This window comes from Hoplias malabaricus, chromosome 18 (assembly GCF_029633855.1).
Source record: "Hoplias malabaricus isolate fHopMal1 chromosome 18, fHopMal1.hap1, whole genome shotgun sequence".
Lineage (NCBI taxonomy): Eukaryota > Metazoa > Chordata > Actinopteri > Characiformes > Erythrinidae > Hoplias > Hoplias malabaricus.
In genome coordinates, this window is record NC_089817.1 from 27,976,324 (window position 1) to 27,991,323 (window position 15,000).

Consider the following 15,000-nt stretch of genomic DNA (forward strand, 5'->3'; position numbering starts at 1 on the left):
GGGAGGGGGCTGTATTCTTTCTCTCCTCCAAAAGCTACATAGTGCAGTTTCTGCAGTGCTGACCCCAAAGTAGCAACGACAGAGGCTCTGTTGTCCTTATTACAGCTCACTGGAACAACACAGTGATTTTGAAGCTGTAGTTTTAAGGTAAAAGTAAAAGTGGAAGGGGAAACTCCAACCTGGAGGAAAAAGGCAGCCTTGCTTTTAAGGGAGCGAACACCTCACACCTGAAACTCCAAGCAGAGGGAGAGAGCAATCTCTGGTTGTCTCTTGAGATGTGTCCAGGTCCCACAGTGTGGGAGGCACTCCCTCGCTTAAGGGCAAGGCTGCCCAGCTCCTCGAGTTTGTTGTTTCTCCTCACAAGAAATAAATTCAAGCTTTTATTATCATAATCATAACGGTCCGATCCACATCGCTGATACCCCAACTCAGCCAGACAGGTGGCCCACACCCACACTGCTGCACATCCGCATCTCAAATACAGAACAAGATGCTTATTGGCTGGCCACCGGAAGTCTTTTCTGATTGGCTGAGTGACATTTCAAGCCCTTCAGCCGCCGGTTGCCCTCGGATCTGGGTCAGCTCCTGTGAAAGCGAGCCCAGCGAGGCGGGCCGGTCGCCTCTGGCCCAGCGCCGGCCCGAGTGTCGTCCACATTACCGCCGCAAATGAAGAGGAAAATTGGGGTAATGTTCTATTAGGGGTTCACCGGTCCATCTGCCTGACCTCTGCTCCGGCTAATGACAGCGCCGCGGATCCTCAGGAGCAGCTAGACGCTCCGGAGCTGTGACCAAGGCTTCTACTTTATCATTCACACCCCTAACACACACACATCTGCACATCCAGAAACACACACCAACGGCAGAGTTCACACACTAGCCTCACAGAGGAGGTGACCCTAAAATGAACAGGGCCTGGATTAATATCCCTCCGAGGGAACGGCGTTCCTGCAGCAGTGTGTATGTAAATGGCAGCGTGGTCAGATTGAACTTTTAACAAGCGGCATGAACTTTTCAGAAGTTCTTATGGATCAACGCTCAGCTGTGGAGGAGCAAAAGAGAGAGAGAGAGAGAGAGGGAGAGGGAGTCTGTGGAGTGCTCATGTGAAAATATTAACTCCAGACTTATCCACGCTCGCTCTTATCTAAATGAAATTGGAAAACGCAGGACAGCGCGACATAACTTAGTATAATTTGCATTTGAAGAATGAAAAAAAATAGAACGAAGGGAAGGAGTGGAAGAAGGAGGAAGAGAAGGCAGCTGAAGATCAGGGCTCATTATTTAAGGAACTGTAGGTTTCCTCCATGCCTGATCTCATTAAAACCCCCCCCCCCCCCCCCGGCTCCTTTGTTTACCGCCCCTAATCGAGCCATTTATCTTTATTGTGCCGTGCCGCATGTATGTTTGCTGAAATGAATACACACTGGAGCTGGTGCGGAGTGTGGCTCTACCAGATGGATAATTGATTTTAAAGTGAATCGGAACTGTTGAGCCATAAAATAGGTGCATTAGCATGCATATTAATAACGGCAGGAAGAGGGAGGGCCAGACAGCACCGACAGCAGCAGCCAATGACTGTGATCGCATTTATTTACCCACCATGCACCAGGGCGAGGGACTGCTGAACACACGGCATTGTCCCTTCTACCTTCACCTTTCTTTTGTGTGTGTGTCTCTCTCTCTCTCTCTCTCTCTCTCTCTCTCTCTCTTTTTCTTTCTCTCTTCTTTTACTGCCACTCACTGCCCACTTCGTTAGAAACACCCCTGCTTTACTGCCTCTCACTGGACTCTCTAGTTTTCCAAGGATTGGGTTCTTAATAAAGTGGCCAGTGAGTGGCAGTAGAAGAAGGTTGTTTCTAATAAAGTGGCCAGTGAGTGGCCGTAGAAGGAGGTTGTTTCTAATAAAGTGACCAGTGAGTGGCAGTAGAAGGAGGGTGTTTCTAATGAAGTGGCCAGTGAGTGGCAGTAGAAGGAGGTTGTTTCTAATAAAGTGGCCAGTGAGTGGCAGTAGAAGGAGGGTGTTTCTAATAAAGTGACCAGTGAGTGGCAGTAGAAGGAGGGTGTTTCTAATGAAGTGGCCAGTGAGTGGCAGTAGAAGGAGGTTGTTTCTAATAAAGTGGCCAGTGAGTGGCAGTAGAAGGAGGTTGTTTCTAATAAAGTGGCCAGTGAGTGGCAGTAGAAGGAGGGTGTTTCTAATAAAGTGACCAGTGAGTTGCAGCAGAAGGGGGGTGTTTCTAATGAAGTGGCCAGTGAGTGGCAGTAGAAGGAGGTTGTTTCTAATAAAGTGGCCAGTGAGTGGCAGTAGAAGGAGGGTGTTTCTAATAAAGTGGCCAGTGAGTGGCAGTAGAAGGAGGTTCTTTCTAATAAAGTGGTCAGTGAGTGGCAGTAGAAGGAGGGTGTTTCTAATGAAGTGGCCAGTGAGTGGCAGTAGAAGGAGGTTGTTTCTAATAAAGTGGCCAGTGAGTGGCAGTAGAAGGAGGTTGTTTCTAATAAAGTGGCCAGTGAGTGGCAGTAGAAGGAGGGTGTTTCTAATAAAGTGACCAGTGAGTTGCAGCAGAAGGAGGGTGTTTCTAATGAAGTGGCCAGTGAGTGGCAGTAGAAGGAGGTTGTTTCTAATAAAGTGGCCAGTGAGTGGCAGTAGAAGGAGGGTGTTTCTAATAAAGTGGCCAGTGAGTGGCAGTAGAAGGAGGAAGATTCTAATAAAGTGGCCTGTGAGTGGCAGTAGAAGGAGGGTGTTTCTAATAAAGTGGCCAGTGAGTGGCAGTAGAAGGAGGTTGTTTCTAATAAAGTGGTCAGTGAGTGGCAGTAGAAGGAGGGTGTTTCTAATAAAGTGGCCAGTGAGTGGCAGTAGAAGGAGGTTGTTTCTAATAAAGTGGCCAGTGAGTGGCAGTAGAAGGAGGAAGATTCTAATAAAGAGACCTGTGAGTGGCAGGAGAAGGAGGGTGTTTCTAATAAAGTGGCCAGTGAGTGGCAGTAGAAGAAGGGTGTTTCTAATAAAGTGGCTAGTGAGTGGCAGTAGAAGGAGGTTGTTTCTAATTAAGTGGCAAGTGAGTGGCAGCAGAAGGAGAAGTTTCTAATAAAGTGGCCAGTGAGTGGCAGCAGAAGAAGGGTGTTTCTAATGAAGTGGCCAGTGAGTGGCAGTAGAAGGAGGATGTTTCTAATAAAGTGGCCAGTGAGTGGCAGTAGAAGGAGGGTATTTCTAATAAAGTGACCAGTGAGTGGCAGTAGAAGGAGGAAGATTCTAATAAAGTGGCCAGTGAGTGGCAGCAGAAGAAGGGTGTTTCTAATGAAGTGGCCAGTGAGTGGCAGTAGAAGGAGGATGTTTCTAATAAAGTGGCCAGTGAGTGGCAGTAGAAGGAGGGTGTTTCTAATAAAGTGGCCAGTGAGTGGCAGTAGAAGGATGGTGTTTCTAATAAAGTGGCCAGTGAGTGGCAGTAGAAGGAGGGTGTTTCTAATAAAGTGGCCAGTGAGTGGCAGTAGAAGGAGGTTGTTTCTAATAAAGTGGCCAGTGAGTGGCAGTAGAAGGAGGAAGTTTCTAATAAAGTGTCCAGTGAGTGGCAGTAGAAAGGGGTCTAGACTGTCTCACACTCTTTCTCTCTCTCTCTCTCTCTCTCTCTCTCTCTGTCTCTCTCTCTCTCGTTCTCTCTCTCTCTTTCTTTCTCGCTCTCTGTCTCTCTCTGTCTCTCTCTCTCTCTGTCTCTTTCTCTCTCTCTCTCTCTCTCTCTCTCTCTCTCTTTCTCTCTTTCTCTCTCTCTCTGTCTCTCTCTTTCTCTCTCTCTGTCTCTCTCTCTCTCTCTCTCTCTCTCTTTTTCTCTCTCTCTCTCTCTCTCTCTCTCTCTCTCTCTCTCTCTCTCTCTCTCTCTCTCTCTCTCTCTCTCTCTCCCCCAGTGAGCGGCTCTCCTGGGCCACTCTGGGATTAAATTGAACTTTCTCATGGGCAACAAACTGGATTTTGATCGCCGTTCTCCAGACGAACATGCGGGCTGGGTTTGTCCACGTGGAGATTGGACGAGTCGGTCCGTAACCGAGGGTCCGGCGCGCTGCCCTTTCAGCTGAAGCCCTCTGGCCCTGACCCGAGACCAGTCCTGCGATTTATTTTCTAATGACTGCGTCTGGGCTTTGATTAGAGGAGACTGCTCCTGAAAGGGCAGCTCTAGAGCAGAGGGGTTTAAACAAACTGGACAGGCTGCCCTCCCCCTCCCCACCACCCCAAAGCCCTCCGAGGCCTATTAGCACTGATCTACTCTGGCTTATGCAGATAGCGTTGTCTTAGCGGGTTTACTGCACCACACACTGAGCGTCTGCTACTGCCCTCACAAGACGAGAGAAACCGTTTACACAAAGAAACATCTGTATTTCAGGGGGTACTTTTAGTTTTTGTTCACAGTGTTTACAGTGTATTCAGTAATGAACTCAGGACATTGGTCTCTCAGTGGTCTCTCACCTGGGGACAGTTTCACAAACTCACTCACACTCACACCTCTGGACGATTTCACACACTCACCCAGTCACTCACACTCAGCTCTGGACGATTTCACACACTCACCCAGTCACTCACACTCACACCTCTGGACAATTTCACACACTCACCCAGTCACTCACACTCACCTCTGGACGATTTCACACACTCACCCAGTCACTCACACTCACCTCTGGACGATTTCACACACTCACCCAGTCACTCACACTCACCTCTGGACGATTTCACACACTCACCCAGTCACTCACACTCACCTCTGGACGATTTCACACACTCACCCAGTCACTCACACTCACCTCTGGACGATTTCACACACTCACCCAGTCACTCACACTCACCTCTGGACGATTTCACACACTCACCCAGTCACTCACACTCACCTCTGGACGATTTCACACACTCACCCAGTCACTCACACACACACCTGTGGACAGTTTCACACACTCACCCAGTCACTCACACTCACACCTCTGGACGATTTCACACACTCACCCAGTCACTCACACTCACCTCTGGACGATTTCACACACTTACCCAGTTACTCACACTCACCTCTGGACGATTTCACACACTCACCCAGTCACTCACACACACACCTGTGGACAGTTTCACACACTCACCCAGTCACTCACACACACACACACACACCTGTGGACAGTTTCACACACTCACCCTGTCACTCACACACACACACACCTGTGGACAGTTTCACACACTCACCCTGTCACTCACACACACACACACACCTGTGGACAGTTTCACACACTCACCCAGTCACTCACACACACACCTGTGGACAGTTTCACACACTCACCCTGTCACTCACACACACACACCTGTGGACGATTTCACACACTCACCCAGTCACTCACACACACACACACCTGTGGACAGTTTCACACACTCACCCTGTCACTCACACACACACACACACCTGTGGACAGTTTCACACACTCACCCAGTCACTCACACACATACACACACACCTGTGGACAGTTTCACACACTCACCCAGTCACTCACACACTCACCTGTGGACAGTTTCACTCACTCACCCAGTCACTCACACACTCGCCTGTGGACAGTTTCACACACTCACCTGTGGACAGTTTCACACACTCACCCAGTCACTCACACACTCACCTGTGGACAGTTTCACACACTAACCTTGTCACTCACACACTCACCTGTGGACAGTTTCACACACTCACCCAGTCACCCACACACTCACCTGTGGACAGACTCACACACTAACCCTGTCACTCACACACTCACCTGTGGACAGATTCACACACTAACCCTGTCACTCACAGACTCACCTGTGGACAGTTTCACACACTCACCCAGTCACTCATACACTCACCTGTGGACAGTTTCACACACTCACCTGTGGACAGTTTCACACACTCACCCAGTCACTCACACACTCAGCTGTGGACAGTTTCACACACTAACCCTGTCACTCACACACTCACCTGTGGACAGTTTCACACACTAACCCTGTCACTCACACACTCACCTGTGGACAGTTTCACACACTAACCCTGTCACTCACACACTCAGCTGTGGACAGTTTCACACACTAACCCTGTCACTCACACACTCACCTGTGGACAGTTTCACACACTAACCCTGTCACTCACACACTCAGCTGTGGACAGTTTCACACACTAACCCTGTCACTCACACACTCACACCTGTGGACAGTTTCACACACTAACCCTGTCACTCACACACTCACACCTGTGGACAGTTTCACACACTCACCTGTCACTCACACACTCACCTCTGGACGATTTCACACACTCACCCAGTCACTCACACTCACCTCTGGACGATTTCACACACTCACCCAGTCACTCACACTCACCTCTGGACGATTTCACACACTCACCCAGTCACTCACACTCACCTCTGGACGATTTCACACACTCACCCAGTCACTCACACTCACCTCTGGACGATTTCACACACTCACCCAGTCACTCACACACACACCTGTGGACAGTTTCACACACTCACCCAGTCACTCACACTCACACCTCTGGACGATTTCACACACTCACCCAGTCACTCACACTCACCTCTGGACGATTTCACACACTTACCCAGTTACTCACACTCACCTCTGGACGATTTCACACACTCACCCAGTCACTCACACACACACCTGTGGACAGTTTCACACACTCACCCAGTCACTCACACACACACACACACACCTGTGGACAGTTTCACACACTCACCCTGTCACTCACACACACACACACCTGTGGACAGTTTCACACACTCACCCTGTCACTCACACACACACACACACCTGTGGACAGTTTCACACACTCACCCAGTCACTCACACACACACCTGTGGACAGTTTCACACACTCACCCTGTCACTCACACACACACACCTGTGGACGATTTCACACACTCACCCAGTCACTCACACACACACACACCTGTGGACAGTTTCACACACTCACCCTGTCACTCACACACACACACACACCTGTGGACAGTTTCACACACTCACCCAGTCACTCACACACATACACACACACCTGTGGACAGTTTCACACACTCACCCAGTCACTCACACACTCACCTGTGGACAGTTTCACTCACTCACCCAGTCACTCACACACTCGCCTGTGGACAGTTTCACACACTCACCTGTGGACAGTTTCACACACTCACCCAGTCACTCACACACTCACCTGTGGACAGTTTCACACACTAACCTTGTCACTCACACACTCACCTGTGGACAGTTTCACACACTCACCCAGTCACCCACACACTCACCTGTGGACAGACTCACACACTAACCCTGTCACTCACACACTCACCTGTGGACAGATTCACACACTAACCCTGTCACTCACAGACTCACCTGTGGACAGTTTCACACACTCACCCAGTCACTCATACACTCACCTGTGGACAGTTTCACACACTCACCTGTGGACAGTTTCACACACTCACCCAGTCACTCACACACTCAGCTGTGGACAGTTTCACACACTAACCCTGTCACTCACACACTCACCTGTGGACAGTTTCACACACTAACCCTGTCACTCACACACTCAGCTGTGGACAGTTTCACACACTAACCCTGTCACTCACACACTCACCTGTGGACAGTTTCACACACTAACCCTGTCACTCACACACTCAGCTGTGGACAGTTTCACACACTAACCCTGTCACTCACACACTCACACCTGTGGACAGTTTCACACACTAACCCTGTCACTCACACACTCACACCTGTGGACAGTTTCACACACTCACCTGTCACTCACACACTCACCTGTGGACAGTTTCACACACTCACCCAGTCACTCACACACTCACCTGTAGACAGTTTCACAAACTCACTCACACACTCACCTGTGGATGATTTCACACACTCACCCTGTCACTCACACACACACACACACCTGTGGACAGTTTCACACACTCACCCAGTCACTCACACACTCACCTGTAGACAGTTTCACAAACTCACTCACACACTCACCTGTGGATGATTTCACACACTCACCCAGTCACCATTATGTAGGTGTTATGTAGTTTTCTGAACACTGATATGCACTAAATAATTTATATTCAATTAAATCAAATACAAATGGTGATTTGAAGAGTTATTCGATTGGCAGCTGCCCTTCACATATGGCCCCACCCCTTGGCTCCGCCTCTGTGGGCTCCACCCTCTTCCAATTGCCGTATGTGGTGTATCTTTGTATTGCACTGTGATCGATTTATCCCTGGTGTTTTTATTTTCATTAATTCCCAGGCGTGCGCTACGCGAGAGGCTTTATGAATATGAATATCTGCCACTGTACACATTCCGAGCGTCAGCGTATATTTATGAAGCGCCGTGTTTTTGCCAGGTTTTATTTACCACGCTTCCTCCGTGCTTGCTCACTTGCTCACTTTCCGCTTGGCTCCTGTGCTTCCTCAAGCTCTTCCTTTTTTTTCCCGCCTCCTTTTGGACGACGTGAAATCAATAAAGCGTGTAAATAAAAAATAATAACGATAAAAAAAACAGGCTGAGAATAACTTCTTAGCGGGAGTGCGAGCAGACAGAGTGCGTGGCGCGTCTCTCTCCGGCGAAGGAGAGCAGATGGAGGAGAAATTCCCTCATGACGCTGACTCTGATTTAAGACGCTCTGCCTTTGCTTGCAAACACGGGCGTAATATTCTCCCGCTCATTCGGAGGGCGCTGAAGCTCATAATGCTGTCGTTCTCTGAGTCTATATGGACAACTAAATGCTCTCTCTCTCTCTCTCTCTCTCTCTCTCTCTCCATTAAAGTAGCACTTTCTCTCTTTTTTCTCTGTCAGTTTCTCCTCTCCTTCCCCCCCTTTTGTTCTCTCTTTCTTTTTTCCTCATTCATCCTCTCTTTCCCAGGTGTTCCCCCTCTCTCTCTCATTCTCACGCCCCCTACCCTCATTCTGTCATTCTCTCTCTTTATTCCTCAATTTCACCCTGTCATCTGTCTCTCGCTGCCTTTCCATCTCTCACTCTTTTTCCGTACTCTCCTTTCACTCTGTCTTTCTGTCTGTTGCTCTGTTTGTAATCCCTTTTTCTCCATTTCTCTCATTCTCCATGTGACTCTCTCTCTCCCCGTCTCCTTTTTCTTTCACTCTTTTTCTGTCCATTTTCTTCACCACCCCCCAAACCCCCGGTCTATATCCTCTCTCCCTCTCCTCTGTTGATTAGCTGGGGCTGAGAATAGCAGGTGATCGATCAGAGCTGGTAAGAATAGCTGGTGCTGGGTGTTTTTGCCCCTCCTCCTCCTCCTCCCCCCTCCCCTCTCCTGTGGAGTCAGAGTAAAGTGACAGTTGTGGTTTTTCTTCTTCTGAAGGCTCAGCTTGTCTCTGTTTTCTTTCTGTGTGTGTGTGTGTTTGTGTGTGTGTGTGTGTGTGTGTGTGTGTGTGTGTGTGTGTGTGTGTGTGTGTGTGTTTTCAGGTTACCCGAACATAGTAGCAACATATGGCCGTGGATACACTGGATTTGCTCCCAGCTACAGCTATCAGTTCCCCGGTAAGTCGGAGTGGAGTGTGTGTTGTGATGTTTTCTCACGCCAGCCGTTCTCACTCACAGTTATGAATTAATTTATAGTGAATACACAAACACACGTGTTTTCATGCATTTTGGGGACACGACATACGTTTCCATTCATTTTGTGGAGATTTTACACAGTGATGCTACGCTAACATTAGCACTTGTCTAAACCTAACCTTCCCCCAACTTTAACACACATCTTCACCTTAAAATACCGTGATTTACGTTGTGGGGACCTGCTTGTGGTCATCAATCCACAATGTGAGGGAGTCAACGGGTGTTAGTTCCAACAGCATGACATATTATTGGCACACACACACACACACACACACTCCGCTGTGTGCAATGTAAAATGTGCAGAAAAGTCCTTGTGATGATGCCATGTGCGCAGGGGGGGGGGGGGTACCCAAACTTTTCCCTACTGTTGTCTTCCTGATTTTTTCCGCTCGTGTCCAGTGTGTGTTGTGTGTTGATGTCCTGAGTGAATGTGCCCAGATAGAGAGTGTGTATGCGTGTGTCTGTTCATGTTTGAGAAGGTGAGAACAGCGAGGGTCAGAAAGTGGGTGAGATTCCAGGGCAGATACACCCCCCCCCCCCCCCACTCCCACACACACACACACACACACACTCCGCCACTTCCTGTTGATTTCATGCTTTATTTAAGCTCGTACGAACACACGCCTGTTTGCTGCTCCAGACATCAGTGGCCCGGCTGATAAGCTCGAATGGGAAATGTCTGACAGCAGCTCACATCTCCGTAATGGGTTTTTCTTGTGTGTGTGTGTGTGTGTGTGTGTGTGGCACTTGTGAAGTATGGATGTGAGGATTTTGATTGGTACTGGTCTTACCTTCCCACGTTCAGGTTTAATGATTGATAGGTGCTGCATGAGGTCGGGAAACATACCAATAAGGACACTGTTGGAAAGCTGGTTTATCTCTGAGTCCTGGACGATGTAGCAATACATCATTAATATTGTGATACATTCTGTGGCCGTTTGTGTTTGGGAGGGTTTGTATTTCACGGTAATTTACGTCTATAGCGTTGTCCATTCTAATGTTAATGCACAGCGTATATTCCATTACCTCCATAAAAAAGCACAAGTGGGTGTCCACTTCTCTTCTTGATTTACCACAGTTACAGCCGCCTCCGAACTCCTCGCAAAACACTGAAACCTAGAATCCGGGTCTCCCCTTGTGAATAGGAAACTACATCCTGAAGGACCAGGGCAGGCCTTGCCCTTAAGCGAGGGAATGCCTCACTTGTGCAAGCAGATCCGTGGACACCTCCCCACACCTGTGTTTTTGTCTCCTGGTTATCATTATCAACATCAAAGGTCAAATTATGCACCGTAGCCTTTGGAAGTGCCCTACGCCTTTGTGAGTGTTTATACTGGTGCATCGGAGTCTGTGCCAATGTGCAGTTACAGCACCAAACCACTAGGGCCGAGTCACAAACATATTCCACCAGGAGTATGATCTCCAAGACCGTACGAGTCGATCGCGATAAATCATGGCTGCTTCAGTTATGCCGTTTTAAGTTGCTATAGCCACGTCATTCTGTATCCACAGTGGTTCATGAGCTATCGAATATTGACATTTGACAGTTTGACAGTTTGACAGTTATAAACAGTTAGCTTTTACAAACATTTACAGAGAGCCTCAGCCACTAAGTTGCACTACAGCCAACACTCAGCTGTATAGGGTGGGCCATTTATATGCACCTGAAACTACGGATACTGGAAGCCTGTGGTAGCATTTCTCCTGCAGTGTTGCTATCAGTGTGTGAAGAGTGGGAACAGCACTTTGAACATATTTTATAAGTGGTCAGAAACTTGTAAATAATAAAAAATAGAATAAAGTTACATTAAAACCAAGCACACCATTATTTTTCTTGTGAAATTCCGAATAAGTTTGATGTGTCACATGACCCTCTTCCCATTTTTTTAAAAAAAAACAAAAGTTGAATCCAAGATGGCCAACTTCAAAATGGCGGCCATGGTCACCACCCATCTTGAAAAGCTTCCCCCCTCCCATATACTAATGTGCCACAAACAGGAAGTTAATGTCAGAAAACATCCCCATTTTATTAAGATGTATCCGTATAAATGGCCCAAATAAATGTACGTTAAGGAAGTTAGTAAACTGTTTAATTCTATGGTATTGGAGGCGACATGGACACACAGCTTTGTTTTTGTAAGTAGCCTACGCCTGGCATTTACGCTGGTAGATCTTTCATTTGTTCAGATTTCAAAAGGTGATCTTGTACGTAAAAAGGTTGGTGAGCACTATGTAGTACACAGTGTAGCGGTGTAGTAGCATTAGCAGTATATTTATAATCTGTGATGTGCACTAATTAGGGTGTAGGGCACTAAGCGGAACACTTTTTTCCACTTTGTTTTTCTCTGTTCCCACTTCCTTGTAGAGATTTCTTTCAAAGGCATCCGTATTTTTCTCCCTTGTTCCACATTTTTATTCCTTCCATGACGTCCAGCCCGATGTCTGAGGAAGTCTCTCGCCGTGACTCTGTAGTGTATTTCTTTTCGTGTTCGTCTGACTGTGGACCAATCACGATCTGACAAACGCGGTCTGATTCGATAGGTTCGTAACGCGGTTGTTAGATCAGTGCATATCTGCGTGTGTTCTGTGCTTCAGCCCAGTGTTTTCTACCTTATGTGCGCATGTATCCAGCCTCCTGCTCCTCTCCCTCTCGTATGTAATGGAAATGCTTCAAAGCAGATCCTTGTATGTGCCGTTTAGCTCGCAGATTGACCCGAGCAATTAGGGCTTCGTTCTCCGAGCAGCGTCTCTCCGTCCGTCCGTCTGCGCGCGGCTAATTGGAGTCTCTCTCTTGTAGAACAGTGTGGAGTAAAGAAGCCATGAAAAAAGGCAAAAATCCTCCAGCAGCGTATCGATCCTTCCGTCCCGGCCGTTTAGAAGAAAACGCGGATGTGGAATTTTATATACAAGTGGGTTAGAGGAGGAGGGAGAGCCTGAGGAGCAGTCAGTGTGTGTGTGTGTGTGTGTGTGTGTGTGTGTGTGGGATGGAGGGATAATAAAGGAGTGTAAATTGGAAGGCACTAGAGAAGGTGCTGGTGTGACTAAGCTGAGTGTGTGAGGGAGTGTGTGTGTGTGTGTGTGTGTGTGTGTGTGTGTGTGTGTGTGTTGAAGCCAGGGCTGTCAGACTCACTCACATTAACTCAAGGGTTGAGCTGAGAGACAGAGAGAAAGAGAGAGACAGAGAGAGAGACAGACAGAGAAAGAGACAAATAGAGACAGACAGACAGAGAGAGAGAGACAGACAGAGAGAGAGAAAGACAGATACACAGACAGAGAGAGACAAACAGAAAGACAGAGAGAGACAGAGACAGACAGATACAAAGACAGAGACAGACAGAGAGAGAGACAGAGACAGACAGACAGAGAGAGAGACAGATAGAGACAGACAGACAGACAGGGAGAGATAGAGACAGATAGAGAGACAGACAGACAGAGAGAGAGACAGACAGACAGACAGGGAGAGATAGAGACAGATAGAGAGACAGACAGACAGAGAGAGAGACAGACAGACAGACAGGGAGAGATAGAGACAGACAGATAGAGACAGACAGACAGACAGGGAGAGATAGAGACAGATAGAGACAGACAGAGAGAGAGAGACAGACAGACAGAGAGAGACAGACAGAGAGAGAGACAGATAGAGACAGACAGACAGACAGACAGGGAGAGATAGAGACAGAGAGAGACAGATAGAGACAGACACAGAGAGAGAGAGACAGACAGACAGAGAGAGACAGACAGAGAGAGAGACAGATAGAGACAGACAGACAGACAGACAGGGAGAGATAGAGACAGAGAGAGACAGATAGAGACAGACACAGAGAGAGAGACAGACAGACAGAGAGAGACAGATACACAGACAGAGAGAGAGACAGATAGAGAGAGAGACAGAAAGAGAGAGAGACAGACAGACAGAGAGAGACAGACAGAGAGAGAGACAGATAGAGACAGACAGACAGACAGACAGGGAGAGATAGAGACAGAGAGAGACAGATAGAGACAGACAGAGAGAGAGAGACAGACAGACAGAGAGAGAGACAGATACACAGACAGAGAGAGAGACAGATAGAGAGAGAGACAGACAGAAAGAGAGAGAGACAGACAGAGAGAGACAGACAGACAGAGAGAGGGACAGATACACAGACAGAGAGAGAGACAGATAGAGAGAGAGACAGAAAGAGAGAGAGACAGACAGACAGAGAGAGACAGATAGAGACAGACAGACAGACAGACAGACAGGGAGAGATAGAGACAGAGAGAGAGACAGATAGAGAGAGAGACAGACATAGAGACAGACAGAGAGAGACAGAATGCACTGTCAGACTCACTGACATTAACCCTTGAGTTGCAGTAGGTTACTGGTAACTACACCAACGTCAGCGAGAAGAAGCGTGAATGGGGTTAACGTGAGCTGAGTTGTGTTAGATCAGTAACGTCAGTAAACGTTAGCACAGAGACGTGTTCTTTACATCAGAAGTCTTTATTCTCATTACACTGATTCTACAAAACTGACAGCGGTGGCTTTTCACGGTCACTGTTCTACGTCTTGGTTCCTTTAATTCAGGAGCGTGATTCTACCACGTTTCACTTTAGTCGTCGATTTTGAAAGAAGAAAGAAGAGAAGAGAACGAGCTGCATTTTTACGGCACATCACTGTAAATTCTACAGAGCTTTTTCTACAGTGTAGAGTTAACATCGGTAACATCAACAATTCGTAGCATGGGTCCCCGGCCCCGCCCCCTGTCCAGTTATTATCAGCTCACAGCGAGCCTCCAGCAGCCCTCTGTGGATTGCTGCGCTGCTTTTAAACGCCCGCTAGGCCTCCATTAGACCTGCACGCTACTCTCATTCTGTTTCCCTCTGAACGCTTGGAGAAGATGAAAGTGTTGTCCTCTGGGGAAAGCCACTCTGCTTTTTTTCCTTGTACAATTATGTACACTTCTCTCTCCCGCTCTGTCTCTCAGTCTCCTGCATTCACTCGTTCATGTCATGGATCTAATCAGCTCCGCTGTCATTTTCTCCTGTGTTTCCTGTACATTCCTGTTTATTAATGTGCAATTACACAGCTTTTACAAAGTAATTGCATTGTTATAACGTTTTTTATTTTATGTTGAAAGCTTTCACAGCCTTGAGTCTGCAGTGCACAACTTCAAAGCTGTGTGTGTGTGTGTGTGTGTGTGTGTGTGTGTGTGTGTGTGTGTGTGTGTGTGTATACACATGTCCCTATAGTCGCCGTGTTCAATGACCACCACTGGAGAGGTAACCGCCCCTGCACCGGGCTCTGGAACAGGGGAACTGTGATAAGTAGACGTCCTCAGCATCCTCAAGAGAGAGACAGACAGACAGGCAGACAGACAGAGAGAGAGAGAGAGAGAGACAGTCAGAGACAGACA

General features: G+C 47.9%; 1 protein-coding gene across 4 annotated transcripts in view; it reads left to right on the top strand.

The window, feature by feature from the left end:
* The window catches only part of msi2a (musashi RNA-binding protein 2a), a 279,469-nt gene that overhangs the window by 212,767 nt on the left and 51,702 nt on the right, over positions 1–15,000 (top strand). For all 4 annotated transcript variants that reach the window (XM_066651193.1, XM_066651194.1, XM_066651196.1 and 1 more), the window contains exon 10: positions 9,455–9,529. In XM_066651193.1, the coding sequence (XP_066507290.1) occupies positions 9,455–9,529 (75 nt within the window). The remainder of the gene's footprint in view (positions 1–9,454; positions 9,530–15,000) is intronic.